Consider the following 26,103-nt stretch of genomic DNA (forward strand, 5'->3'; position numbering starts at 1 on the left):
TGGCGTCACCTGGTGAATGCATACTGTATCCTGTAAAACTACATTTTGAAAGAACACATTCTAACTAGTGTAGTTTTTACACTACACTGTATATTTGAATAATGTAGTTCATTATTTAATGTAATAACTTATTCGGACTTATTCGTGTTAAGGTGGCGCAATATTACTCAGCTAGCAGATCCGGAAAGTTGCATGCGTAAAAAATTAACTCGCAGTAGTTTTTTGGGGGGTGAGTGACATACTGGATGTCATACTGAAGTCACCAATACGCTCATTTGACTGGCTTATATGATATCGCAGCTGACGACAGTATATTTAGGGTAAAGACAGTTTATGCTGCAGCTGTAAAGTCCACCGTGGAGTCCCGGAACCGACAGGGAGGCGTCACTCGCCCCTCAGTCCGTGTTTCAACACATCAAACCTACACACGTCAAACCGCGACGTGAGGCCGTCAAGTTGGCGACGTTGTAACTGGATTTAGATTTTGTTCTACTGTGTAATAGTCGCGTCTGCTCCCTATGACATTTTAACCAACAATTTTCTTTCGAGTATTACTACTTTAAAACAGGAGTACAAGTAAACCAGTCCAATGTGTGGATTATATGCGTTCGCGGGTCTAGTCCTCAGTCTTCGACTAACACAACTCTCGGTAGCTTCCGATTCGACGCACAAAAATGTCCTTAAGATTAAACAGGTAAGAAATCATTCTTCTTCCCCCGTTTGCCTCATGTTAACCATAAGGTACTACTATTCTTGAATAATTATGATAGTTATAACGTGGCTAAATCTGCACTTATATAAACGGTGGCCCGTAGGTCTCCTACTTGTCTTATAACTGTAAAATCCCGCTAGAACAAGTGGGCTACACCACCGCTCTAGTGAGGTAAAGATTTACTTTATTAAGTGTATGAATAAAAATGATCTAAATACTAATACTTAAATTATATGTACTTAGGTAACACTTGAATACTAATCAACTAATAATAATAGTAACTAATATAGGCCTATTAATTGCTTAATTGTAATTCGTACATTCAAATTAACTATAAATCTAGTGCTTAGGGAGTTTTTTCAGAATCCCAAACTCAAATTAAGTATGATACTTGTCAATTGGGATTAACCTGAGAATTGTCAAGAACTGTAATGCTACTTTCTAACTCTAACTGTAATGCCACTACAGCAGGGAATGTTTTTGAGTAATAACACTACAAGATTTGCCAAATAAACCTCAGAATAAGTACCCTTGTACTCAAAAGTGAAGTGAAGGGCCAGTGTAAATCAAGACACCGTGAGATAGTGAGACATGGAAAATACAGATGGCATTTTAGACTCATTTCAAATTTCCCCTCCCTTGGTTTTTTACTGTCTGATTTCATGTTTGTTTTTGTGCCCCATAAATCCCCCCAACCCCCCCAAACCACACTCCTAGCCCATAAACTTGCTATCTCGCAGTGGAAAGACTTAACTAAACACATACACACACAACAGAGTAAATATGAATGATGATACCTTTTAGGGTTGAATTACTGACAAAAAACCCATAAAGAGTCTACTATAGCCCTCTGGGATGCAGATTTATTCTTTGCAATTATAATTAATATATAATGACTTTATATATGTTCAGTTATTATGTTTGTTTCACTGCATCTCGATTAGTTTAGTTACTTTACACATATTGATTACGGTGATTGTTTATTTAAACTATTCTAAGATTATGTTGTTTATTCTTCTTTTGTCTCTCTCCCTCCTAAGCACTGGGTTGACAGTGGTAAGTAATCTTTTAAAGTCTCTTTCAGTCACTACACAGAGGACAGCACAGATGCACACTCATTTTTTGAATGTTGGCTTGCCTGTACTGAAGTCTTATGATATAAGGTCAACAGCACATTTCTATGCAGATGTGCAAAGGATGACTGTAGTGATGAAGAACCCAGTACTTCAGTAATAGTAGAGGTACACTGGGAAGGTATTACTCTAGTAAAATAAGAACCCAGTACTTCAGTAATAGTAGAGGTACACTGGGAAGGTATTACTCTAGTAAAAGAAGAACCCAGTACCTCAGTAATAGTAGAGGTACACTGGGAAGGTATTACTCTAGTAAAAGAAGAACCCAGTACCTCAGTAATAGTAGAGGTACACTGGGAAGGTATTACTCTAGTAAAATAAGAACCCAGTACTTCAGTAATAGTAGAGGTACACTGGGAAGGTATTACTCTAGTAAAATAAGAACCCAGTACCTCAGTAATAGTAGAGGTACACTGGGAAGGTATTACTCTAGTAAAAGAAGAACCCAGTACCTCAGTAATAGTAGAGGTACACTGGGAAGGTATTACTCTAGTAAAAGAAGAACCCAGTACCTCAGTAATAGTAGAGGTACACTGGGAAGGTATTACTCCAGTAAAAGAAGAACCCAGTACCTCAGTAATAGTAGAGGTACACTGGGAAGGTATTACTCTAGTAAAACAAGACATTTTGACTTCAATTTAAGTACAAAAGAACATACATTATTACATTATTATTCATTTTTACTTTGATTACTTTGATTTTCTTAGGTTATAACACGGGTGGGAGAAAATCAGTATAGAGTAATATGGCAATTATTTGTTTTTCAAAATAGCATCAATAAATGTAGGCTCAAATATTCACAATTTATTGATTGTCTAATTTGTATTGAAATATTAAGTATCTTTAGTGTGCAGTTTATATACAGATATAAATGTATAGGTGTGTATAAAAAGATATGTTTGCTTCTGGTTAGTCAGTTTTAAAACAGTTCATGAGATTAAACAGGTGGAATTTTTTTGTAGCTATAATCTGCAAAAGTAATAAAACTCATATTACAGTAATCTATAATAAAAATAACTTTTACGCTATTTTAATATTTCAGTAATATTTTAAGTTGTGTTTTAGCATGTTCCATCTTCTACCCATTTCAGCTGAAAGATGTTGACAGGAAAAAATATATAAAGAAACTGAAACTATATGTATCTGGGCAAAGCTGAACAACAATACATTTTGACAATGATTCTTTATTATGTTGTCAAATTATGGAATGAACAATTATTTTGATATAAATTTTGACATAAAATTACTGTGATGTAAAAACAAATAAACCCATCTAGCTAACATTCAGGCCTGCCACTGTAATCCTACACAGACAGTTCTATGTACACGTTTGTATTGTACTGTAATTTCTAAGGATAACAAGCGGTTAAAAGTTAAAAGTATTATGGTTCTGGATAGAGGGGCTATTCACACCTGCCTGTTGTTAATGCATGATCAATACATTCCATTCCTTAAAATATTAGCATTAAAACACTAGCCACAGTTGTATTAGCACAGTGTTGCTGGGGTGTTTTTTCATGATGTTGTCTTGAAGGATGAAAAAGGAAATTAATGTTCTGTAAATGTACTGGAGTAAGAAGTTTACATTCTTGTGATATGCAGTGTTGTTAAAGTAAAATGTCTCTGAAAATAGAAATACTCAAAGAAAGTATTAGTGCTTCAAGATACTACTTGAGTAACTAAATATATGTACTTCATGACTGTCCACCACTGCATATAGATGCACAGATAGACAGACAGACACAGACAATTTCAGTATAGTGCACTAGTGCAATTAACTGGAGTAAAAGTATGAACAAGCATACATGGGAACAGAGATATTTGAATTCATTTGAGCTTTTCATATATAGACAGACAGTACTTTGAATCCAGTGTGATGTACTGAAGAAGAACTGTGGAACGACATGTGTGTTTTCCAAAGTGTTTGTCTCGGGTCTTTTCATGTGGCTTACACTCTGTTATAGAGAAGAAACAGAACTTGCCCCAGCTTAAGCTCTTCACGGTTCAGGCCAACAAAACGGACATGTGTGTGCGTGTGCGTGTACGCATGAAGCCTCCATGTAAGTCTACACCATATCCAGCACTAATGTACATGTCTACAAATACCAACCAAATTTGGATAAGCCAAGGAGATTATGACATTCTCTCTATGTCTCTCTCCCTTCTCCATTTGTCTTGTCTCTTTACAGCACATAATAAAACCGTACAGATTGAGTTCACTGAATTAGCATCTAATAACTCTCAGAATATCTTTGTCAAAGAAGGACATCATGAAAATGAAACTGTCTGGGTATGTTTCTGGCGCGTGAACATGATATACAGAGCCCCGCTAATGTACCGATTCCCAAAATAGCTGGAAATATTAAAACTGAATTTTGGGCATCTTTACCTTTAATGGGTTTTAATGAATTAAGGTGTTTTTTTTAATTATTTCTTCACTTTTCTGCTTCTTGTCATTCAGTCTCTCTACTTCTGTCTCTTTTAGTGGGAAGAGTTGTTTAAAGACCGCAGGAAAGTTGAAGTCAGGTGTTCTTTCCGTCCTGGGGGGCGACATACACGAGTGGTATGACTGAGATCATAAACTGATTTTTTTTTTGCTTTGCTTTGTGGGTTCTGAGTTGATGAGCTTCTTTGTGTTACTATGTCGCCCTCTAGTGGCACTTGACGTTTGACTGTTTCAAGGCTCAGGCTGGCAACCGAGTGTATGTGTCTGTGCGTGAACTCAACCAAACACTCATCACTGCCTCTCCCACAGTGATCCATCCACAAGGTAGTTTTATCAGTCTCTGTATGTCTCTGTTTCTTTCTCTCTCTTTAATTCCAAATCAAGATATATTAGCCATGTATTTTCACTATTCACAATATATTCACCAAGTACATTCACTGGTAATCATTTTCAGAACTCATTCACTATCTCTCTCTGTCTCTCTCTGTCTCTGTCTCTCGCTCTCTCTCTCTCTCTCTCTCTCTCTCTCTCTCTCTCTCTTTCTTTCTCTCTCTTTCTCTCTCTATTGGTAGTGAGAGTTTTTCCAGTTCCAAGGTTCCCAGTAAATCACAGGTCTGGATCTGATGAGGGAAAAGACACAGTGCCTGTGTATAACTTAAAGGTGGACATCTTGGCCAAACGTTTCCTGGTTACCATGGCAGAAGGCCAAAATGTGAAAGTCAGGTTGTGCTTTAAAAACTTTCAGAGGGAATGTTCTGGAGCCCGACCTCATCAGGTACATAAGGTAACCGTAGCTTCCTCTGAGACATTTACATGAGGGAAAATAAACTTGTGCTTGTTGCAGGCAGTGGAAGCCATATTGTTTGGACGAAAAGTTTCTTATCAGAGTATTTTTGTGTGTTTGTTTCAGGTTAATACTGATCTTAATCGGACTATCAGTTTAAATTTCACTCACCTGGTGCCCTGCATGTGTGTGCAGGTAAGACTTCATTTTCATGGACTCAACCACTGCATATAATTACTCCATAATACAGGACTTACAGAACAAATGTAGCTATTTAACCTTGTTCATAAATAATTTTCTCTTCAAAGCTGTATTATTTTTCACTGGATGCCAAAAGAGATACAGCCTGCCCACTTAAAGACAAGACATTGCCAGGTGAGGTGTGTGTGTATGTATGTGTGCATGTGTGCGTGTGCGTGTGTGTGTGTGTGTGTGTGTGTGTGTGTGTGTGTGTGAATCCAACAGAACAAATAGTAAGAAAAATAAGAATAAAACAGTAATGAATGCCTTTGTACTACTATGTACCACCTATTGATGTTATAGGAGTTATTTCATTGCTGTGGAGTATTTTGGGCTGTATGTGTGTGCTCCCTGTGTTCTCCAGGAGGGGGCGATGTCTTGTCCAGCAGTTCACTGATTCCCTTTGGCAGCTCTGTTCTGCAGTGGAAGCCTCTGTGTCCGTCTGCCCAGTCCAAACCTTCTGTCGCCCTCTGCTGGCAGCAGCCGGAAAACCAGTCGCACTGCGTTCATGTTCAAAACTCAACCCTGGTGGAGACAGAGCTGGTAAGTGCTGAGTTGCCCACACTGTGAATCGTCCCTGGGGTCGGGAACACACTTTGGAAATGTCTTGTGGAGGAAGCCATGGGTCACTGAAGTGATTTGTTCAGTGGTTCTCTGTGTATGATTTGAGTTTGGCTTCCTCTAACTCAGAGACCTGTGGTAACCCACACATGAATAGTATGTTAATTCTCCTTGATTAGATTCCAGCAGGTAGATTGGGCTAACACTACAGAAATATGAGTAAAAAACATTAATCATTTAACATAATTTAGGAAAATCATTGAGCAAAGCCAGGTTTTCCTGTTATGATGGTTGTTTTCTTCAAATGTACATATAAATGCAGTGGAATCGAGGAATTTTCAGCTAGGAGGATTTCTGTAGTCAGGAAGTTTACTGGCATGTCATTCCACTGAGGAGTCTGGAAATCACACCAGCTCCCATTATTCTAGCCTTGTACTAGACACTAGACACTGTCTGGAAAAGAGGCACTTTTGAAAAGAGGCCATAGTGCTGTGGTGATACCGTCTTCTTCACATCAAGATGATCTTAGCAGTGATGAACATTTTATGAATAAAATATGAAAACAAATAACCACAAGGCCCTTCTTCTCCCTCTGTACAGAGTTATAATGTGTCTCAGGTTGACAAGCACCCCCACATGTGTGTGAAGGTAAGCTCAGTGGGCGTCACACACAGCTAATCTCTGTCATCGTTTCACTATATGAATGATCATTTTGAAGCGTGTTTATTTTGTCTGCAGTTTTCTCTGAATGAGAGTCGTCGTGTCTTCTGTCCCTACAGCTCAGGTATACAAACGTATAAACCACCTCTGTCATATTACAGAATATTCCTCACAGAATATTCCTAGATTATATACCCCCCTCCCCCCATCTCTCTGACTCTCTCTATCCATCTCATTATCCCAGGGTTGATCCCTAAATGGGAGGTGACCGTGGTCCTCGGACCACAGGGTCTGCGTGTCCAGCTGTCTTCTAGTGTCCAGGCGGTCTTTGCTGCACAGCTGTGTGTGAGGGAGAATGAAGCATGTGTGGCCATCGGAAACGTCCACTCTGTTCTGATGGTTAATAATCTCTTACTGCTCTACTGACCTCTCTGACCTTCAGAAATGCAGCAGCACACACAGATACACAGATAGGCAGATCGTTCTGCTGTGTTTTACAGAAACAAGACGCTAGACATGGAGAACTGAGTATACCTCTTAGTTCGAGCAGCTCAGGACTGTGTGTGCAAGTAAGTTCAAGATTTGTGTGCGTGTGTGTGTGTATGTGGATGTGTGTGTGTGTTTTCTGTTGTCTACATATTCTGAACTGGGGTATGGTGAATGAGATTTTCTCTCTGCAGGTGTGGCAGGCTGTACCTGCTCTTCTAGGGAGAAGAACCATCTGTCCTGACTGTGAGTAGTGAAATATAGATTCATGACAGCTTAGTGTACACACACAGACAAATATTTGGTTTTATACCTAGTCGTGGTGTTCCAAAGAACTGAACATTTCTGTGTCTTCATCAGCTGTGCAAACAAAGTGCTTCAGAAAAGTATGTCTGTCTCTCTGTAAACACTGATGGGCTTTATTAGAGATACACATCTAGGAGCACGTTGTACCTTCTTTGGCCTTCAAAACTTCAACAATTCGTCGTGACATAAATTCCACCAGCACCAGCATTCTGCAGAAATCTTAGCCCATGCAGATGAGATAGCACCTCACAGTTGCCACAGATGCTCTATGGGGGGGGGGGGGGGGTTTAACCATCCTACCACAGAGCCAACACCTGAGCCTGGTTGGCCACATTGCTTATGTAAACCCTACTGCCCAGACTTCCATCCGCCATGACTCCACCTCCACCAGCCTCAACTGTTGGTGCCTGACAGGAGGGCTCCTCCATTCATGCTGCTTGCCCCACACTCTGACCCTCCTATCAGCACCAGAGACATCTGGGCTCTTCGGCCCAGGCCAAGTTCTTCCACTCTTCCGTGACTGGTGTTTTGCACTCTTTCGCCTGCTGGGATCTTTTCACGTTAGTTGGAGGACCAACACTGTATTCAGCTGCAGTCTGCTTGACTGTGCAAAGAATGATTCTTGACATCCTCGTCTGACCCCTCGCGTGTTATTTACTTGATTTATTTTCACTGGATGTTTTTCCTTGATTATATGGAAAATACATCATTTCCATACAGGGAAGCTCCAATCATGAAAGGGCGGATATCTCTTATAAAGTGTCAGCATGTATCTACTGTACACATGTATACAAAAACGTTTCAAATGTGTGCAACCACTGGCGGATATACTCACTAAATCCCTCTTTCAGATTCTCACAGGAGATGGGGTCTCATTCTTGCGGTTTCATTGGCCTTCTTGGTCACCGTAACAACTCTGGGCATCCTCACCTACAATATGATTAAAAAGAAGACGTCAGGTGCGTTCCTAATGCCATAAGAAATCCCCATTTTTTGTGTCTACCTCTGAATCGCCACCACCTCATTCCCTTTTAAACACTCCCCTCACTCTCCTGTCTGAAACGCAGTAATAACCTTCTCTGTTGCTCTGTGGTGTGTCAGTGTGGCGCAGGTCGGAGAGGAAGCCCGTTCTGCTGGTCTGCTCCTCGGACGACGTGGCCCACGTCGCGGCCGTCTGCGCTCTGGCCTCCGGCCTGCAGGAGGAGCTGTGCGTGGACGTGCGCCTGGCACACTGGACCCACTGCAGCACCCAGGCCTCGCTGGCCCGTCTGGGGCCCGTCCCGTGGCTCTACGGTCAGTGCCAGGCCGTACAGCAGGCGGGGGGCGTGGTCCTCGTGGCGTGGAGCGCCGACGCCCTGCGGGCTTTCCTTCGATGGAGGGAGGGGCAGGTGGAGGAGATGGAGCACAGATGGAGCGGGAAGGAAACGTGGACAGAGAGAGCGAGGGAGGCGTCCTCGGTCGTGGCCCCAGTGTTTATCGCCGCCCTGGCGAGTCTGTGGACGGGGCTACACAGCGAGAGGCGTGGCGAAGGATTCGGGCTGATTGACTTCCGAGGCCTTGGTGGCAGTTGCTACGTTCCTAAGGACCTCCGGGGCGTCCGAAGATACTGCCTGCCTAGGGACCTCTCCAGCTTGGTACACGAGCTGGACCTGAAGGCACGTGGGCCGGGAGGGGTTAAAGCAGCCGTCAGTCAATGGTGTTGTTGGCCCCGCCTCATCTCCAAAGTGCTGTCCTCCTGGTTGTCACAGCGACTGGCTCAGAGACTGGAGGCGTGTCTTCCCCAGGCAGACGAACGAGCTCGCCTCGCATCCGAGCGCACACTGCCGTTAAAAAGTGACAGTGGAAAGAATACGAAACTGAAACAGAAGATTCGTTTGTTGACAGATGATCCTGACAGTATGGAATATAATGAAACGTCAGAGAAAGAGCAACTGGGAATGCCTGCGTGATCTCTGCTGGTGAAGCTACTCTGCTATGAGCATTCTGTGGATGCTTCTATATGGAGAACACAAGAAGGATTGTTAAAAGCAAACAAAGCCTGGACTCTCTCCCTCAGATATTACCATAAAAGTGTTAAAACTGTGGCCAGGTTGGTTTGCAGAGATGCGGGATTAAGACTATTGAAGTCTATATGAAGACTTCTGACTATGACAAATGGAAAGTAGTCAAATGCAGACAGACTGCAGGATCTTAGGGCTCCCCAGTCTGCATGTGACCTATGAGTATTAACATATTACTCATAAAACATACTCATAGGTCAGGAAAATCCTCTGAATAAATTTGAACCTTGATATTATGTGACTCATCAGAAGCCATCCTTACCCAGGGCCAAATCTAAACCACCAATCCCTAACCAGGACCACATTTGAACCACCAATCGCTAAACAGGACCACATTTGAACCACCAATCGCTAAACAGGACCACATTCGAACCACCAGTCCTATACCTGGACTGCATTTGAACTTGTGACCTTTGGGCACGATGAGAGTGAAACTTGCCTCAGCGCAGAGCCGGAGTGGCTAATCGGGAGATTCAGGAGGATTCCCGATGGGCCGGCTCATGTCAATCTCTAGTTTGGGCCAATTGGGATGGAAAAATAATTTTGGGCCGGAATTACGCATGAAACTCCCGGGCTGAAAAAGTGTCCCACTCCGGCCATGCCTCAGCGTATCATCTTTAATGAGATACTGGTGTTTTTATCATAGATTTATTAGTAATTGTAAAAAAGGAAATTGTGCCAAGTACTTTGTTGAATGAATGATGTCTGTGTTGTGTCTCTGCTGTGTGGCTGTGTGTGCAGGATATTTGTTGCTATCATGTGGTGCTTATAAAACAGGTCATAAATGTTACCTGTAATAAAGTTATGCCTGGCCTAGAACAGATGTCTCCCATTGACTGGTGGACAACAGGTGTCCTCTATTGACCAACACTGTGTGCGCAGTGCAGCTGATCAGAAGTGTGTATGTTTTTCATGGTCACTCATAGTCAGTGATGCCGGTAACGTGTTACTTAGTAACGCGTTACTGTAGTCGGACTACTTTTTTCAGTAACAGTAGTCTAACGCAACTACTATTTAAAAACTAGTAGTCAGATTAAAGTTACTTATCTAAAACATCGTGCGTTACTATTTCTGCATTTCGGTGGAACGTAGGTTATATTTATTCATTCTTATTTTTTGGCTACACGTTTCTTACGCGGTTACGTAATCTCTGCTCTGCGGCGCCAAAGTCAGATGGAAGGAGAGGTTCGCCTTTAGCAGCTGGAAATACAGGCATTATTTTGATTTTATTTCGGCTCAGGAAGACAACATTAAGGTCCGTTGTACACTCTGTCCTGGCGACAGAGTGCTGTCTACTTTCAAAAACACAACGTCAAACCTTAAAAAAAAACCGGGGCTTGGCGGCGAACGTAAATTGTTACCGGGCGGGGTGTAAAATGGACTAAATTCAGTATTATATCGCGATCGATCGATCGCCGGTGGTTGGCGCCAGATCGAACTAGTAACTCATTGAATCATAGATGTGGATCAGAGGTAAATAAACTAGATTTTTTTTTCGGCGTGAGATATCGGAAGTGTGGCGTGTAAGCGTGTGAAGACAGTCAAATGCGTGTGTCTCAATGCGTGAGAGATGGCAACCCTGTAAGTGGGCGGAGTTGAACAGAAAGACTGTCTTATTTATTTATTTAAAAAACATGTAGGCCTAAGCCTATTTCAAGAAAAAGTTTACAAATGCCAGTGTCATTTTTGATGTTCCGGTTAAAATACATGTCAATAAAGTGAGTATTGGCAGAACTGGTAGTCATTTTCATGTTATCAGCCTCTGCTGAAAGTAACTAAAAGTAATCAAACTTAGTTACTTTTAAAAGCAAGTAGTCAGTAACTTAACTGAGTTACTTTTTAAAGAAGTAGTCAGTAGTCAGTAGTCGGATTACTGTTTCAAAGTAACTATGGCAACACTGCTCATAGTCTAATTCTAACCACTGAACTGATACATACTTATAAGTTTCATCAGCTGCTCTGTGTCACTTTAAGACACTATGCAACATCCAACGGTTTGAAATATTTCATGTTTGGAAGAATGAAGGTATCTTGAGAGCAAGGGTTCTACCCTACAGACCACATGTTAAAGGTGTGCTGGTAAAGGTTAAAGGTATCCCCAAGTATGCAGTGTGAGGACATGGCGTGAAAGGCCGTTTGAAACGGTGAGACACGCAGCAAGTGTTGCACACGCAGTGTTTGGCCTCTGACTTTGATAGTAGGACACTTCTAAACATGTTCAGGCCTTGCGTATAAAGCAGGATGTGTTCACAGATTTGTACAAGTACGACCCCACTATGTGAAGCTTGCACCACACACACACACACAACGTCTGAATTCTCTCACTCTCCCATGCAACCATGACCTCAAAGCTTTCTGTGAGTCTGGAAAATAAATAACTTATACAGACAAATCATTAATTTGTGGCATATTTTCACAAGTTCTTAATTTATACATGTTGTACACAGAGTATAAACTACCTCTACTTATTATTTTAAACACGTATTTGTGATGTCGCAGACAGAGAGTGTGGATCCATTAGCAGGTATAAAGGATTTAATAAAGGGCTGAACAACAGGTACACAACTACAAAACAGTCCAGAATCAAGACGAGACAATACCAGCCAGAGGTACAAACGGAAGAGGAGGCAAGCAAAATGTCAAAAACATAAAAAACAATAACGAATTAATTAACAATAACCAATTTATTTACTAATTATTTATTAAATAAATTATAATAAAAAACTGGCTTGATATACTTTCACAATACTTCGCAAGGTTGCTACTGTGGCCGTTTATAAGTGTAATTTGTAACAGCTGAAATAGGAGTCTTTCGTATTCTGGAGACCTCTGGTGGAGAGAGGGGGTATTGGCACCAGTCCTGACAATATTAAATATTCAGTTGGTAAGGCTAAAATTACTATGGAATTCGTTTTCGTGGGAAATGAATGTATTTGATTTGTATTTTAATCTTGGTATGAATTATGCTGATATTGGAGTCACATTCCATGAGACAAGACATCATTCTAATATAGAGAGACTTAATCCACATAATGAAAGCACATGGCCTGAGATCTTGGTAGAAGATGCAGTGGTGCAATATTACACTGCTACGAGCTTTTGTACTGCAAAACTGTAGTAATACAACAATACTATATATACAACTTTAACTACAATACAATGCAATTAATTCCTGCTGGAATCATCTTCAGATTGTGTGTGTGTGTGTGTGTGTGTGTGTGTGTGTGTGTGTGTGTGTGTGTGTGTGTGTGTGTGTGACATGCTAGAAAAACAGGAACACTGGAAAAAAATGCAATTGGCTGTTTGGTTATTTGCAGTGAATAAAGCATTCATTCAGTAACGTGTAAGTCGAAGCTATCTGATGGGATCGCATCTAAAACAAGATCTGTGCGGTTTAACTTTGAAGAAACCTGCATAAAAAGAGGTTGTAGTCTTTCAGCCACATTCTGAGGTTACCGTGTGAATATAAGATGGGATGCTCACAGATGATCAGATTCATATTAATATATAATGGGTGTTATTTTGATGATAACGACCACCGCATTGTGTAACATCGGTGAGGTACTTTCCCACATTGGAGCACGAGTCCCTCAGATACAAGCACAACGGTAGAATGTATGCAAATTTCTACAAGCAGGCTGATGAGCATGTTAGAGATGCTTTAAATCTGGTTACTGAACATTTGCCTAAGTTCAGTAATAGATGTTGAACTTTTATGACCCTCATCAAATGGTTACACATTACAGCCAGCATAGAGACGGTGGGGCACGGGGTGTCGTGTGCTTTACTGAGCTTTAGGCCTACTGCTAAACAAAACACAGGCAACAAATGCTAGCACTTAGCATTTAGCATTAAAGTAATTTAACACAATGTGATAAGATAAATGATTAATGATGAGTTGAATCTAAGAGCTGGTGGTCTGTCGCCAGGGAAACTCTTATGCTTGTTTGTTCGGTCACTGCTCTTCACATCACTGTGCAAGTTATCACTGATAGTAAATCCTTAGTTGATAACTGCAAAACAGGAATGCTAACAGAAATTCTAATGAAGAATTTTTTTCACACTTTTTACACGAGAGACATTCATTTATCATCATCTCTTTGTTGACCTTTCATGTTATTTTTTTAACACCTCTGTATTTAAATTAGGTTTTGTTAGCACACTTAGTCTTTTTAATAATTATTAGGTTTGTTATAGCATTGTATGAGACATTTTTGCAGAATCTTAGACTATCACAAAGGGGTGATAAACTTTTCACTGCTTCACTGATGTGACGGGCAGGTGTGAGCAACAAAAAGGAAGCGATCACGCCAAGTCTCAGGGAGAAAGGGTGGTTTAATATAAAGTGTGCAAACCTAAAACCCGTGCAATAGATCCGAATTAAGGATATAATGACCAGCGGTCAACTGGTACAAAGACAAGACATATATAGACAGACAAACGACCATCAGGTGGGAACGGATCACGGGCTCCGCCCACCTGAGGGGCGTACACGACGTCACAAAACAACAACAACAACACAGCCGCTGTGGACAGAGGCGGCCGGTAGGGGGCCGCCTCACCGTGACAACTGAGAGGTGTTGAAGAGTGTGGTGAGAATTCCCGTTTGACTTGTTACATGAGAAGAACATCCTTAACCTTTGATTTTAGCATAAGTAGCTTCTCAACGACATACAGTATGTTTTTGCTTTCCCGCCTAAATTGGTAGCAGAGACTTTTCAATAACATTGCTGATGTAAGCAAGGGCAAATTTACTTGCTGAAAACTGCTAACTATTTTTATGCTAATGCTGTAGCCTATCATGGATGACGCATAGATTCTAGAAACCAAATCAGTTAATTGGTGTATGTGTGATTTTTGTTTTGATGAGTGTGTGATGCGTAATAAGGATGTCATGTAGTTTTTCACCATATGTCACCATTTTAACTGTATCAAGTCCAATACTTCATAGATTCTCATGCATTTACACCCCATTGTCAGGCTTTTGTTCAAACTAAGACTAATCATATTAACAGCATACCTGTCCATTTACACTGGCTGAACTTCCATTAATTAGTAACTTTTGGGTAAAATATCTAGCTTCTTTGTGCAAGGGTAAATGCAACACTACGAGTGTTTGAGCTTGACTATAACGCATCTAGCCTTTAAGTCCAGTTGCATTCTGCAAAACCAAAAAATAACACAACAAAGAAGAAAAAGATGCAACACACACACACACACACACACACACACACACACACACACACACACACACACACACACACACACACCTCTGCGCTGGTTTGTGCATTTGCATTACTCCTGCATGTATTAACAGTATTCTGGTATGTTTGATGGCCATGCAAAGCAGACACCCCTGAAGGGTCCCTTCCTTGATATGGAAAACAACCATATCTCATAAATCCTGATATACATTGCATCTGAGAATATTTGCCATTAAATAAAGTTTTTAAGACTCTCTTTAAGTGCATAACTGATTAATTATTGGATGACTTTGTTATCTGCAATTAAAATTTCACTCCTGTTCTTCCAGTTTGAACAGAATGACAAAGTGAATTCTGACCACTCTCAGTTTTTACATCTTCAACACCTATATCTACATTTAAATGCAAATAACTATTATGAGTACACTAGTAAAATTAACAATTTAGAAGTAGCTAGCCCTTAAGAAAATGTGCCATGCTCTAATGTGAGTTTTTAAAAGTTTGACAGAATATAACGTAAGGGTGTAACTTATAGAGCGCTAAACATGCGCGTGTGTTGTACCGCACACCTGCGTCCGGCCCACGTGCCTCACGTAACCGCACCTGTGGACGCTGGAGACGCGGAGCAAAACGACGTTTCTGTGGCGGTCTGGAAACCGTAAGTACGATAAAAACCGATTATTCTAGAAACTTGTAAAAATGTACCTACCACATATCTTTATTGGTTTACAGTAGTTTTATTGGTATTTATTCCTTTTTCGTTTCTATGTAGTAACGTTTTCTTTCTATCGCGTAACAGAATGAAACTGCAGTTTATTTCGGCTGCTTCTATGTGAAATGGCGAATGGTTGATGGACTTGAGTTATTTTACTACATATAATATCTCGGAAAGTTACAAAGTCCTTAACTGTAGGCACGATTTATACTGAAGCGTTTTTGTTTCTGTTTCTGATCCCGATTGAGTAATAACAGCTAGGAACCAAACAGGCTTACAAATAACATAGTTTCGTTGATGACTACTTACGCCTACTCAAATAATATAACTCAATAAACATGCAGCAAGCCCACAGACCTACACTTTCAAGTTGTAGTTATGACTATTAGCAGTTATTTTTTTACATATTTTGTTTATAATAAATTATATACTATAAACTATACGCAGCCAAGTAATTGGATTCTAAAATATATATTGATGAGGTCTTTATTTTAGGAGATGAAAAATGATGGAATATTGATAAGGTTTAAATAATAAAACTTGATACATGGCTAAAACACATGAAAGATTTACACTGACTAAAAATAATGACTATGAATAACTATGAATCCATCTTTTCTTCATAAAGTACATACACTTTATGTCTCTGTCTCTGTCGTTGTCTCTCTCTCAGGTAACAGAACAGTCACGTGGGGGACAAGTGAGACGAGACTTTGGGGATTGTTTCACCCGTGCGTTTAAAGTATGACGTCTATGCCACGGCCTCTGCCCACTCTCCACAGAAACATCAGGATATAACATAGAAAACATGTCTATACGCTGTCTTAAAAGCAGTACATGGCGTCAGTGAACATTAGTAGCACTCTGCCCTGGAGGTGAGCTCTGGGCATGTCTGTTAGGCCATGTGGCATCTCACACTGACTCTGTGCCTCATGCTGCACTTATCGCCGTACCTAATCTCAGCTGAAATGTTGGAGATGGTGGAGTATAGTAACGGGAATGCGGTCACCTGCGGCAAGGTAAGTTCACCGTCGAGCTATGGCTTTTATAACAGGCATTTAAAAACATTTCAAAGCAATCCAAGTGATTTTTTTAAACCATTAAAGAATATATCATGTTTCTTGTGAATTACACCTATCTGTAAGGACGTTAAACACAGTGGTTTACTACTAATTAGAACTAAAATTGATTCAGCATCATTTCTTAAATCTCTACACAACTGTTATGTAATTTGCTGAAGATCATTTTTAATTTTAGAATTGTTTAACTTTTTTTAACGACATGATACTTCATTCATATTGTAAACACTAAAGTTTTTTTTTTGTTCAGTTTATTAAAACTACTCTTAAACCACTATCAACAAGTCAAAATAAAAGCATACATTATGTTTTTTGAATAGTCCAAGACGTTAAAATGAACCTACATATAATGTGTTTGATACTGGTTAAGCTTCTAAGTTCGTTTCTCTGTGGATAAAGACTGAAAGGCTTGTGCATATCTGTGATGTTCCAGTGCAAATTTATTTACCAAAGGCAGTCACACCCAGGAAACGTTTTATTTATGAGAACTGTGTTTATTTGTGTGGTTTTGTACATATGACCACATAGTAAACAAAAACAACATGACCAGCCAAAGCCCTTGTTTTGCATATCTTGTGTATTAATTAAAGCACTGTCCTTGGTCCCTTACCACACACACCTCCCCAGAATAACACCAAATGACAACTTACATTATGCCGATTTTTTTATTTTTTAAAAGCCTGTAGATTAGCCTGTAGATCAGAGACTTGAGGAAACGCTGGCAGAGTTCATGATGGTGGAGGCTGTGGACATTTAGACTTCCTGCCTTCAAGTTAGAAATTACCTTATGTCACCGGTCACCAGAAACCCATTTCTGCTTGACTATAGGCACACAGGATACACATGTGTTTTTGACTGTAGTTCTGAGGCACACAGGATACACATGTGTTTTTGACTGTAGTTCTGAGGCACACAGGATACACTGTGTTTTTGACTATAGTTCTGAGGCACACAGGATACACTGTGTTTTTGACTGTAGTTCTGAGGCACACAGGATACACTGTGTTTTTGACTGTAGTTCTGAGGCACACAGGATACACTGTGTTTTTGACTGTAGTTCTGAGGCACACAGGATACACTGTTTTTGACTATAGTTCTGAGGCACACAGGATACACTGTGTTTTTGACTGTAGTTCTGAGGCACACAGGATACACTGTTTTTGACTGTAGTTCTGAGGCACACAGGATACACTGTGTTTTTGACTGTAGTTCTGAGGCACACAGGATACACTGTGTTTTTGACTGTAGTTCTGAGGCACACAGGATACACTGTGTTTTTGACTGTAGTTCTGAGGCATACAGGATACACTGTGTTTTCTGTCATAGCTCTTGGGATGTCTTTCAGAAGCAGCTCTACATTACCTGGAAAATTTGCCCGTTAGGAGGAATTTTCTTCTGACTGACAGGCACACTTTAACATACTCCTGAACCCTGCCAGCGAAACACCTTATTTATTAATGAGTCTGCTTGGGCCTGATACCCAATCCTGAGGCTCCTGTGTTGTGCAGCTCTGGTGGTAGATTATTACCTGAGCAACCAGGTATACGGGGGAAGAGGCTGTAATCTGGGCAACGTGTCCATGGCATGTTCACATTGTAATAATATTAACACGTTTCATTCATATAGCACCTTTCTCATATTCAAAGTTGCATGAGCAAAGTATTCAGTACCGATCTGTTCTGGAGTGCAGTTTGCTACTTGTGTGAGAGTAAGTCATACTTCGTTCAGATGATGTGGTCGGTGTCAAAGATACGCTGGCCTTCCAGGTGATGTGAGATGAATCTGCCATATGGTACCATGATCCGGGCATTTTTTGTTAAATATTAATTTTATGGTGCCATGACAAGATCATTAAGATGTCTGATTTGATTCGGCATCTATATGTTCATAAAGTCAGCAGTCCTGTTTTACTTTATGTTTAATCAGTCACTAAAGGAGTTGCCTATTTTATCCAGCCAGCAGTAAAAAGATTTGCTGAGCCTGTTATTCAGTATACTTTAGCATATTGCTATAGAATATGTCTTTTGTACATACTACTATGCATTGCTGATACTGTACCGAAGCTTGTGTTAGTATAGTCTAGTTTGATTAGTATAATTTTGTGTGTTTGCTATAAATTCAAATGGCAAGTTTGCCTATGCTGATGGTTTGTGAGTGTTTGTCTTATTATAGCAAACACATGTAGATATAGCATACATACAGCCAGTTCGATTAATATGTAAATTCTCAACACCTTTTTGAGCTGAATCTTTTATGCTGAAGTCAGTTCGGTGTTAAACTGTGTAGGGCAGGGATTTTCAGTGTTAAGGTTGTGATGACCAAAAACTGTGCAGATCACAGTGACAGCAGAGAAGAGGTCGTTTTTGATTTTAGCTTCTGATATTGATATGATGTGTATCAATATTTTAATATGTAAAGTATATGATTACTAATGTGTATCAATATTTAAATATGTAAAAGAATATTATTACTAATCAGTAATATTTGTAGGTACCAGACTGGCATTTTGTAAACCATTCTAACCCTTCATTCTGAATTAAAGCCTAGTGGATCTCTGTTAAAAAGCTGAAAAACAGTTGTGAGGAATGTGATCTGTGGAGGAAAATGTTATGCTGTCTTCTTGCTTGCTTCACAGGGTTTGATTGACTGTACGATGAAGCCAGGTAAGAAGGATATGTTTGGTTCTAAGAACACAGTTCCACAGAGTTATATATCGTAGTGATTTTACAATAGTAATGTAGCACTTGATTTGATATTAGATTCTCTCCACTTTTATACTGATCCTAGTAGTAGAGTATTAAAGTAGATTAATAAATCCAGGCACATTTTGTTAAAAGGTCCTCATAACAAAAAAATCTTTGATTTGTCTGAGGAGTTTCATAAACCTTAAAAATTTTTTTGACAGCATGGCACAAGAGTATCATCCTAGCTCAAAATATGTGAACACACGAGCCTTAACTGGAATGTCAACAGTCTAACCCAAGAAATGTAAACTGCTAGCTCGAAAGCCATGTTTTTCATTGTGTGTTCCTGTTCTTGGCCTTTGGGGTAGGCGGTACGTGCATTAATCATGGTGACAGCGTGTATGTGAGCGCCCTTACTGCCCGGGTGCTGCTGTGCCATGTGCGTAACGATCACTGGCGCCCGTGCCTACGAATCGAGCTGAACATCACGGCCGAAGGTAACTCTCACGTTGCCGCCTGTTTCCGAACATTCACCGCACTCGTGAGGCACAGACAGAACAAGTTCGTACATGTGTCTCGTATGCGTTTTACTGTTGACACATAGTTTCCAGTACGACGGCAGTTCTGTAATTTCGGACTTGTCTCTGGATTAGACCTCGAGACCTCGGGTGTGCCCGGTGATGGCCGGGCCGAACCGGCCACAGCGACCGTCCACGTGTGTTGCGACAGCCCCGGTGTTTCTCGCCACAGAAAGCTGACGTTCACGCTACCCTCCCCACAAGACCGTACAGCTCAGGTGATGCACGAACCGTGCTGCTTTATCAGACCTGTGGCACGCCACTATCAATAAACATCAGTGGTGGGACATATTTTATAGACATTTATCTCTGTACTGAGCAAGTTGTTACAACCACCAGGTTATTCTCATGTGTGTAGGAATTACTGAGGCCAACTGGACACCTCACACAAAGGCCTCAATGCTCCCTAAGCAGTTATTTTTCCAGCTATGTGCTGATATGTTATGATATATCTTGTACATTGTGTTTGAGAGATGGGCTAAAGTTCAAATAATCTTCACAATATGTGTTTCTATAGAATATATCACAACTAGCTGTGTTCTAGCTGTAAAAACTGACCTGGTGTGGTGTGGAGGTTTGAAGGTTTGTGTGTGCTCTGTTAAGCAATTTACTTGAGGTAATATAGGATTTTTGCTAGTTACTGCTACTAAATGATCGTGTGTGTGTGTGTGTGTGTGTGTGTGTGTGTGTGTGTGTGTGTGTGTGTGTGTGTGTACAGACATGGATTTCTTTTCTTTTAGAGCTGAAGGCGGCTGATTTGGGCAGTAACGTCACGATCCTCTCTTCACCTGCTCTGAAACACATCACCACAGAAATTATGGTTCCTCCAATAAACACGGGTAACTCCTGTTCCCACTCACCCTGCTACACACCTTTACAAATGATTACAAATAGAAAACTTTGTTGAATAAATTGTTTTTAACCTTATTTTGTTGTTACAGTTTGTTCCCAATTTCGGACCATTGCACTCTGTAATTGTAAGTAATAGCAACCTGGTTTGTCACATACAGTCCCGTTTTCAATGTTCTGATTTAGTTTTAGGTTTTATTTGTGTTCTTCCCTGAACTTTACCTGAGCTAATGTTGCTTTAAATTTATTTCATGGAAAGAGTGACGTCGTTTGTGTTCCTCTTGTGATTGTCTTCTAGTACCCAGTGTGTCTGTAGCAGTCAACCAGACAGCAGGCGTGGTACAGTTGCACTTGGACTCGGACGTCAACAGCAAATACCGTGAACTGCAGGCGTGCCAGAAGATGGAAAAGGATGGGAGATGTTTCAACCTGGAATGGGTATGTTTAAAAAAAAACAAACAAACAAAAAACCATCACGCTGACTGATAAGTTCATTAGGTACACCTACTTTATCGTTACTTACCAACTGTAGAAAAAAAGACTTGTGGTTACTGTCATTTGCAAGTTGCAAATCATCACTGCTGAAGCCAGTTGTAGGTGTTAAAGCTCATTGAGGTTCAGTTCAGTAAAGTTCATCCATGGCTTCATGTCTAAAAAGGGTGTGTTTGTGTGCTGGCGCTTGTATCTCTTCCTCCACGGTTGCTGTCTGACTACAGACCTTTGGTTGGCCTCGATATTTTTGCTTGACAGATAGTCCAGCATGATCAATCCAGGCCAGAGCTGAAAACACTAACACATCCATAGACCCAGGCAACACTGCAGTCAATTACGCCAGTATTCATAACGCACCACTAGCTGCATGACATCCAATAAGCAGCCTCTGCATACATTAGAAATACCATTCAGTGTCGATAAAGTCAAAATGTTGTTAATAAAGTGCTAATAAAAAGTTTTGTTAACCTTGAATGATTGTTTTGCTTTCTCTGGACACAAGAAGGAGAAGATACTGGTGATTCCAGTGAGCTCTGTCGCCCCCTGCCTGTGTTTCCAGGTAGTTTCTAATACTTTGTGCATCTTTCATTTCATACACCAAAACAGTATTAGAAATCTAATACTAAATATTTTATAAAATATTTATATAAAGATTTTAGAGAATATCTGGTGTAGTCCGAGGTATAAACAGTTTTGTAGTGTGGAATGTAAGTGAGTTTTATGTAGTAGTAAATATGGGTAAAGGTATTCTGTGAAGTGTGTAAATGTTTGGTAGTAACTATGTGTAAAGGTGTTTTATGATGTGTGTAAATGTGAGGTTGTCACTAGTGGTTAAAGTCTTGCAGACCATAAATGTGCAGTTATATCAAGGTTTTCTGTGGAATGTATACGTTTGTGTGAGGACATTTTGTGGGACAGTTTTGACAAAAACATTGTGAAGTATTGTACTTCAATATATTTTCAGTGGTCCCACAGTGGACCAGGGTGTCATACTTTTATAATCAGCAAAACATCCCAATTTGTACTTAAATTGAGGATACAATTAATAAATTTGCATTTTTCTTTCATGGGTCAGATTTGGTGGACATTGAACAGAATCTCAAATGGACTTAGAAAGGAGTTCTGCCCATTTATCAACAGCACAGGTATGACCCAGTTCAGACCCTGTTGGAATAATTGCAGGATTAGGAAGACTTTGCTTTGACAGTATGACAAATAATGATCTCTCTCTCTCTCTCTCTCTCTCTCTCTCTCTCTCTCTCTCTCTCTCTCTCTCTCTCTCTCTCTCTCTCTCTCTCTTCTCTCTCTCTCTCTCTCTCTCTCTCTCTCTCTCTCTCTCTCTCTCTCTCTCTCTCTCTCTCTCTCTCTCAGTTATCCCTGTCTCTAATGTTTCATTGTCTGTGGTGGAGGCTCTAACCAATGATGAAGCAGGCACAAGTGACATCGTTGCTCTTAACTGGAACATCACTGCTCCCTGCAGGCTGGAGGGTGAACTGCACCTCTGCAAGAAAACATCAGAGGTTGACACAACCTGCCATGAAATGAAAGATTTAAGGAAAACCATGCTGCCTCAAAAATGGCAGACCTACAACCGACACTGGGTAGGATATTACGTCACTACAACTATTACATCGTTCTCTCCATGGTTTTAATCTTCAGTAAAGTCACGCCTGTTTTAAAAATGCTGTTACATTTTACTTAGTTGCTTATATTAGCAGTGAGCATACATTCAGTCATTGCATGTATGAATCAAGTCTTGAATTCATGCCCTCCACACACACTTACAATTCCACAGAACAGGTGCCACCAGCAAAAAAAACCTTCCTAAAGCTATTAATTGCCTCCTAATACATTTCTCAAATACAGGCATTAGGACGTTTCCCCCAAACAGGACAGCCTAGTGTCTCATGGTTACTTCTCTTTATTGTAGCAGTTACAAGGGGAGTTCACCGAAGTGGAGCGTCACCCGTCAGTATGTGTGCAGGTGAGTTAAGACCTTCCCAAGGTGATGGATCTTGGGTCGTAATAAGCGTCTTTCTTTCTCTTGTGTAAAGCACTTTGAATTCGCAATGTGTTGAAAGGTGCGCTAAATAAATGCACCTTGCATAATGGTTGTGTGTGTGTGTGTGTGTGTGTGTGTGTGTCTTTCTCTTTCTTGCCTAGATGAAAGTGAAGGACATGGATGTGCATTTCGTCCCAGTATGTCCTTTTGAAGGTAAGGAAGGTAACTATCAGACAACCTCTGGAGCCCTTCAGTGATCCCAGTGGAGAAATACAACATTCCTTAAGCCATCAGAGGTTTCTTATGAAACATCTTTTCAGATCATGCTCTCGCTCTCTCTCTCTCTCTCTCTCTCTCTCTCTCTCTCTCTCTCTCTCTCTCTCTCTCTCTCTTTCTCTCTCTCCTTCCCTCCCTCTCTCTGTAGTGACCAGGGCTCACTGGAGCTGGCCCCTACTGGTTTTTGTGGTGCTTGTGAGTCTGACTGTTTTGGGAGCCTATACATTTCAGGAAACACTCAAAGGCAAGTGTGCCCTCCCACTCAACCACACACACACACACACACACACACACACACACACACACACACACACACACACACACACACACACACACACACACACACACACACATATTCTACTCACTATTCTTCCTAAAAAAAAGTGTGTCTTCAGCAGGTTGGGTTTTGAGATGGCTGAAAGTGGATGACATCAGCAGTGAGTACTGCATCAGCAATTCCTTTTCGTTCTCTAATCGTTATAGTATTAAACACTGTTTACACTGTTCTGTAATCGTTATAGTATTAAACAGTGTTTACAGTGTTCTCTAATCGTTATAGTATTTAACAGTGTTTATAGTGTTCTCTAATCTAAACAGTGTTTAGTGTTCACTAATCTAAACAGTGTTTATAGTGTTCTCTAATCGTTATAGTATTCCTTAAACAGTGTTTATAGTGTTCTCTAATCGTTATAGTATTCCTTAAACAGTGTTTATAGTGTTCTCTAATCGTTATATTATTCCTTAAACAGTGTTTATAGTGTTCTCTAATTGTTATAGTATTCTTAAACAGTGTTTTTAGTGTTCTCTAATCGTTATAGTATTCCTTAAACAGTGTTTATAGTGTTCTCTAATCGTTATATTATTCCTTAAACAGTGTTTATAGTGTTCTCTAATTGTTATAGTATTCTTAAACAGTGTTTTTAGTGTTCTCTAATCGTTCTAGTATTCCTTAAACAGTGTTTATAGTGTTCTCTAATCGTTATAGTATTCCTTAAACAGTGTTTATAGTGTTCTCTAATTGTTATAGTATTCTTAAACAGTGTTTACAGTGTCCTCTAATCGTTATAGTATTCCTAAAACAGTGTTTACAGTGTTCTCTAATCGTTATAGTATTCCTAAAACAGTGTTTATAGTGTTCTCTAATCTAAACAGTTTTTACAGTGTTCTCTAATCTAAACAGTGTTTTTAATGTTCTCCAATCTAAACAGTTTTTACAGTGTTCTCTAATTCTCTACAGTGTTTACAGTGTTCTCTCTCTCCTCTGTCCAGGAGCAGTGGGAGGCAGCCAGGTAGTTCTGTTATACCCTCCTGATATGGACAGAGGCCTGGCAGAGCTGGTGTCTGGCCTGGCATCTAGTCTCTCCAACTTGGGTTTCAGCGTATCCCTAGACATGTGGAGTCGCTCAGAGCTCCACGCCCTGGGCCCGGTGCCCTGGCTCCACTCACGCTTGGACCGGGTGCAGCGGCATGGAGGCAAGGTGGTGCTGGTGCTCAACCAGGCGGCCTGGGCGCGGGTGGAGGAGTGGTGCTCCCGCATCGGGCACGGGCCGAGGGCGGGGCGCGGCAGGGGCCAGGACGCGGAGGCGGACGAAGGCCCGGGTCACCCGGCGCCCCCCTGCTCCGACGTCTTCAGCGCATCGCTCAGCTGCATCCTCGCCGACTACCTCCAGGGCCGCGCCGGCGAGCGCTTCGTGCTGGCCCAGTTCGAGGCACGGCCGGCCGGGTCGCCGGGGGGCGGCAGTGAGTCCCTGCCGGAGCTCTTCCGCGACCTACCGCTCTTCAGCCTCCCCTCGCAGAGCCTGGGCTTCCTGACGGACCTCGCCCACAAAACGCACACGGACCAACCGGCCGGCGATGGCGTGGCAAACAGGAAGATGAGGGCGGGGATGCTGAGGGCTGCGTCGCGCTCTCTGACTGGCGCGCTGCGGGAACTAAACACGGGAGCAGGGTACCGGCTGGCAGGACTTTCTCAGGACTGTGTGGGCTTTGGCTCGGAGGACGTGTGGGACAGCATCCCATTGCAGCCAGGACAGTCTTCCTCACCAGCCAGTCCTGACCTACCCAGCAAGACCAACTGGGTCTGAGCCTTAGCTAGTGGGCAAACGTGAAACACTTTGCATAATAAAACATGGCCATGTGGACACTAAAAATCTCTAACTTGCTAAATAAACGTACAACTTCCATGGTAACATATTTCAGTAATGTTACAATATGTTCTCTTTCTTGCTCATCTATCATAGTGCATAACACCGAATGCATAGTTTATAAAAGAGGTGCTAATTTCTTTTTTAACAATGAGGATGAGTGGAATCACCCTGTGATCTGCAGGACATGATAGGAGGAAAAGAATGTGTGATTGTAGAAGCACCTTCCAACAAATGCACACACACACACACACACACACACACACACACACACACACACACACACACACACATCTTACCCTTATCTGTTTATCTGTGTTTGTGTGTGCGTGTGTGTGCGTGTGTGTGTGTGTGTGTGTGTGTGTGTGTGTGTATGTTTAATTATCACCTTGTTTTGCTATTCAAGTGCGTAAGGAATAACCAGACGTAGTATGTAAATATATTTGTTTTATCTGCTGGAATCATGAAAGAATACAACAGGAAATACCAGACGTCTAACTATATCTATTTTGTTTTTATAATGCTGAATGCAAATAAATGTGAGATTACATGTTTGGGATATTGATGTTTGTAAGTTTTTTCTGCACCGACCACACTAGTGTTCTAATCAGTATGAGCAATTATATTATTACCAACGCTATAAAAGAGCCCCACCTTATACTTTAAAGCATGGCGCTTTGTGATTGGTTAAA

At 41.0% G+C, this 26,103-nt stretch overlaps 2 protein-coding genes across 7 annotated transcripts; both read left to right on the forward strand.

Annotated features, from left to right (window-relative positions):
- The first annotated feature begins 242 nt into the window (after nt 1–242).
- LOC143512593 (interleukin-17 receptor E) lies at nt 243–14,505 on the forward strand. Of its 2 annotated transcripts, none has more exons than XM_077003112.1 (18): nt 243–694; nt 1,753–1,768; nt 3,810–3,905; nt 4,035–4,135; nt 4,331–4,408; nt 4,501–4,615; nt 4,864–5,066; nt 5,202–5,270; nt 5,384–5,450; nt 5,680–5,858; nt 6,477–6,524; nt 6,615–6,660; nt 6,781–6,935; nt 7,037–7,105; nt 7,217–7,268; nt 8,180–8,287; nt 8,430–13,658; nt 13,964–14,505. In XM_077003112.1, the coding sequence occupies exons 1-17, from the start codon at nt 590–592 to the stop codon at nt 9,275–9,277; spliced, it is 2,355 nt and encodes a 784-aa protein (XP_076859227.1). In that variant the 5' UTR covers nt 243–589; the 3' UTR covers nt 9,278–13,658; nt 13,964–14,505. The 2 variants fall into 2 exon arrangements, with proteins under 2 accessions (XP_076859227.1, XP_076859226.1); XM_077003111.1 differs by having other exon boundaries at nt 244–694; nt 4,864–5,075; nt 13,964–14,503.
- A 617-nt stretch (nt 14,506–15,122) lies between these two features.
- On the forward strand, nt 15,123–25,972 carry LOC143512594 (uncharacterized). 5 transcript variants are annotated; one of them, XM_077003113.1, is made up of 16 exons: nt 15,123–15,250; nt 15,981–16,326; nt 19,022–19,049; nt 19,439–19,567; nt 19,724–19,866; nt 20,367–20,487; nt 20,590–20,625; nt 20,796–20,935; nt 21,492–21,548; nt 22,065–22,134; nt 22,361–22,590; nt 22,920–22,973; nt 23,153–23,213; nt 23,416–23,511; nt 23,666–23,704; nt 24,537–25,972. In XM_077003113.1, exons 2-16 carry the CDS (start codon nt 16,210–16,212, stop codon nt 25,349–25,351), a joined length of 2,136 nt encoding a protein of 711 aa, XP_076859228.1. In that variant the 5' UTR covers nt 15,123–15,250; nt 15,981–16,209; the 3' UTR covers nt 25,352–25,972. The 5 variants fall into 5 exon arrangements, with proteins under 5 accessions (XP_076859228.1, XP_076859229.1, XP_076859231.1 ...); XM_077003114.1 differs by having other exon boundaries at nt 24,540–25,972; XM_077003116.1 differs by having other exon boundaries at nt 23,153–23,204.
- Nucleotides 25,973–26,103: the final 131 nt, after the last annotated feature.

Source organism: Brachyhypopomus gauderio, chromosome 4, assembly GCF_052324685.1.
Source record: "Brachyhypopomus gauderio isolate BG-103 chromosome 4, BGAUD_0.2, whole genome shotgun sequence".
NCBI lineage: Eukaryota > Metazoa > Chordata > Actinopteri > Gymnotiformes > Hypopomidae > Brachyhypopomus > Brachyhypopomus gauderio.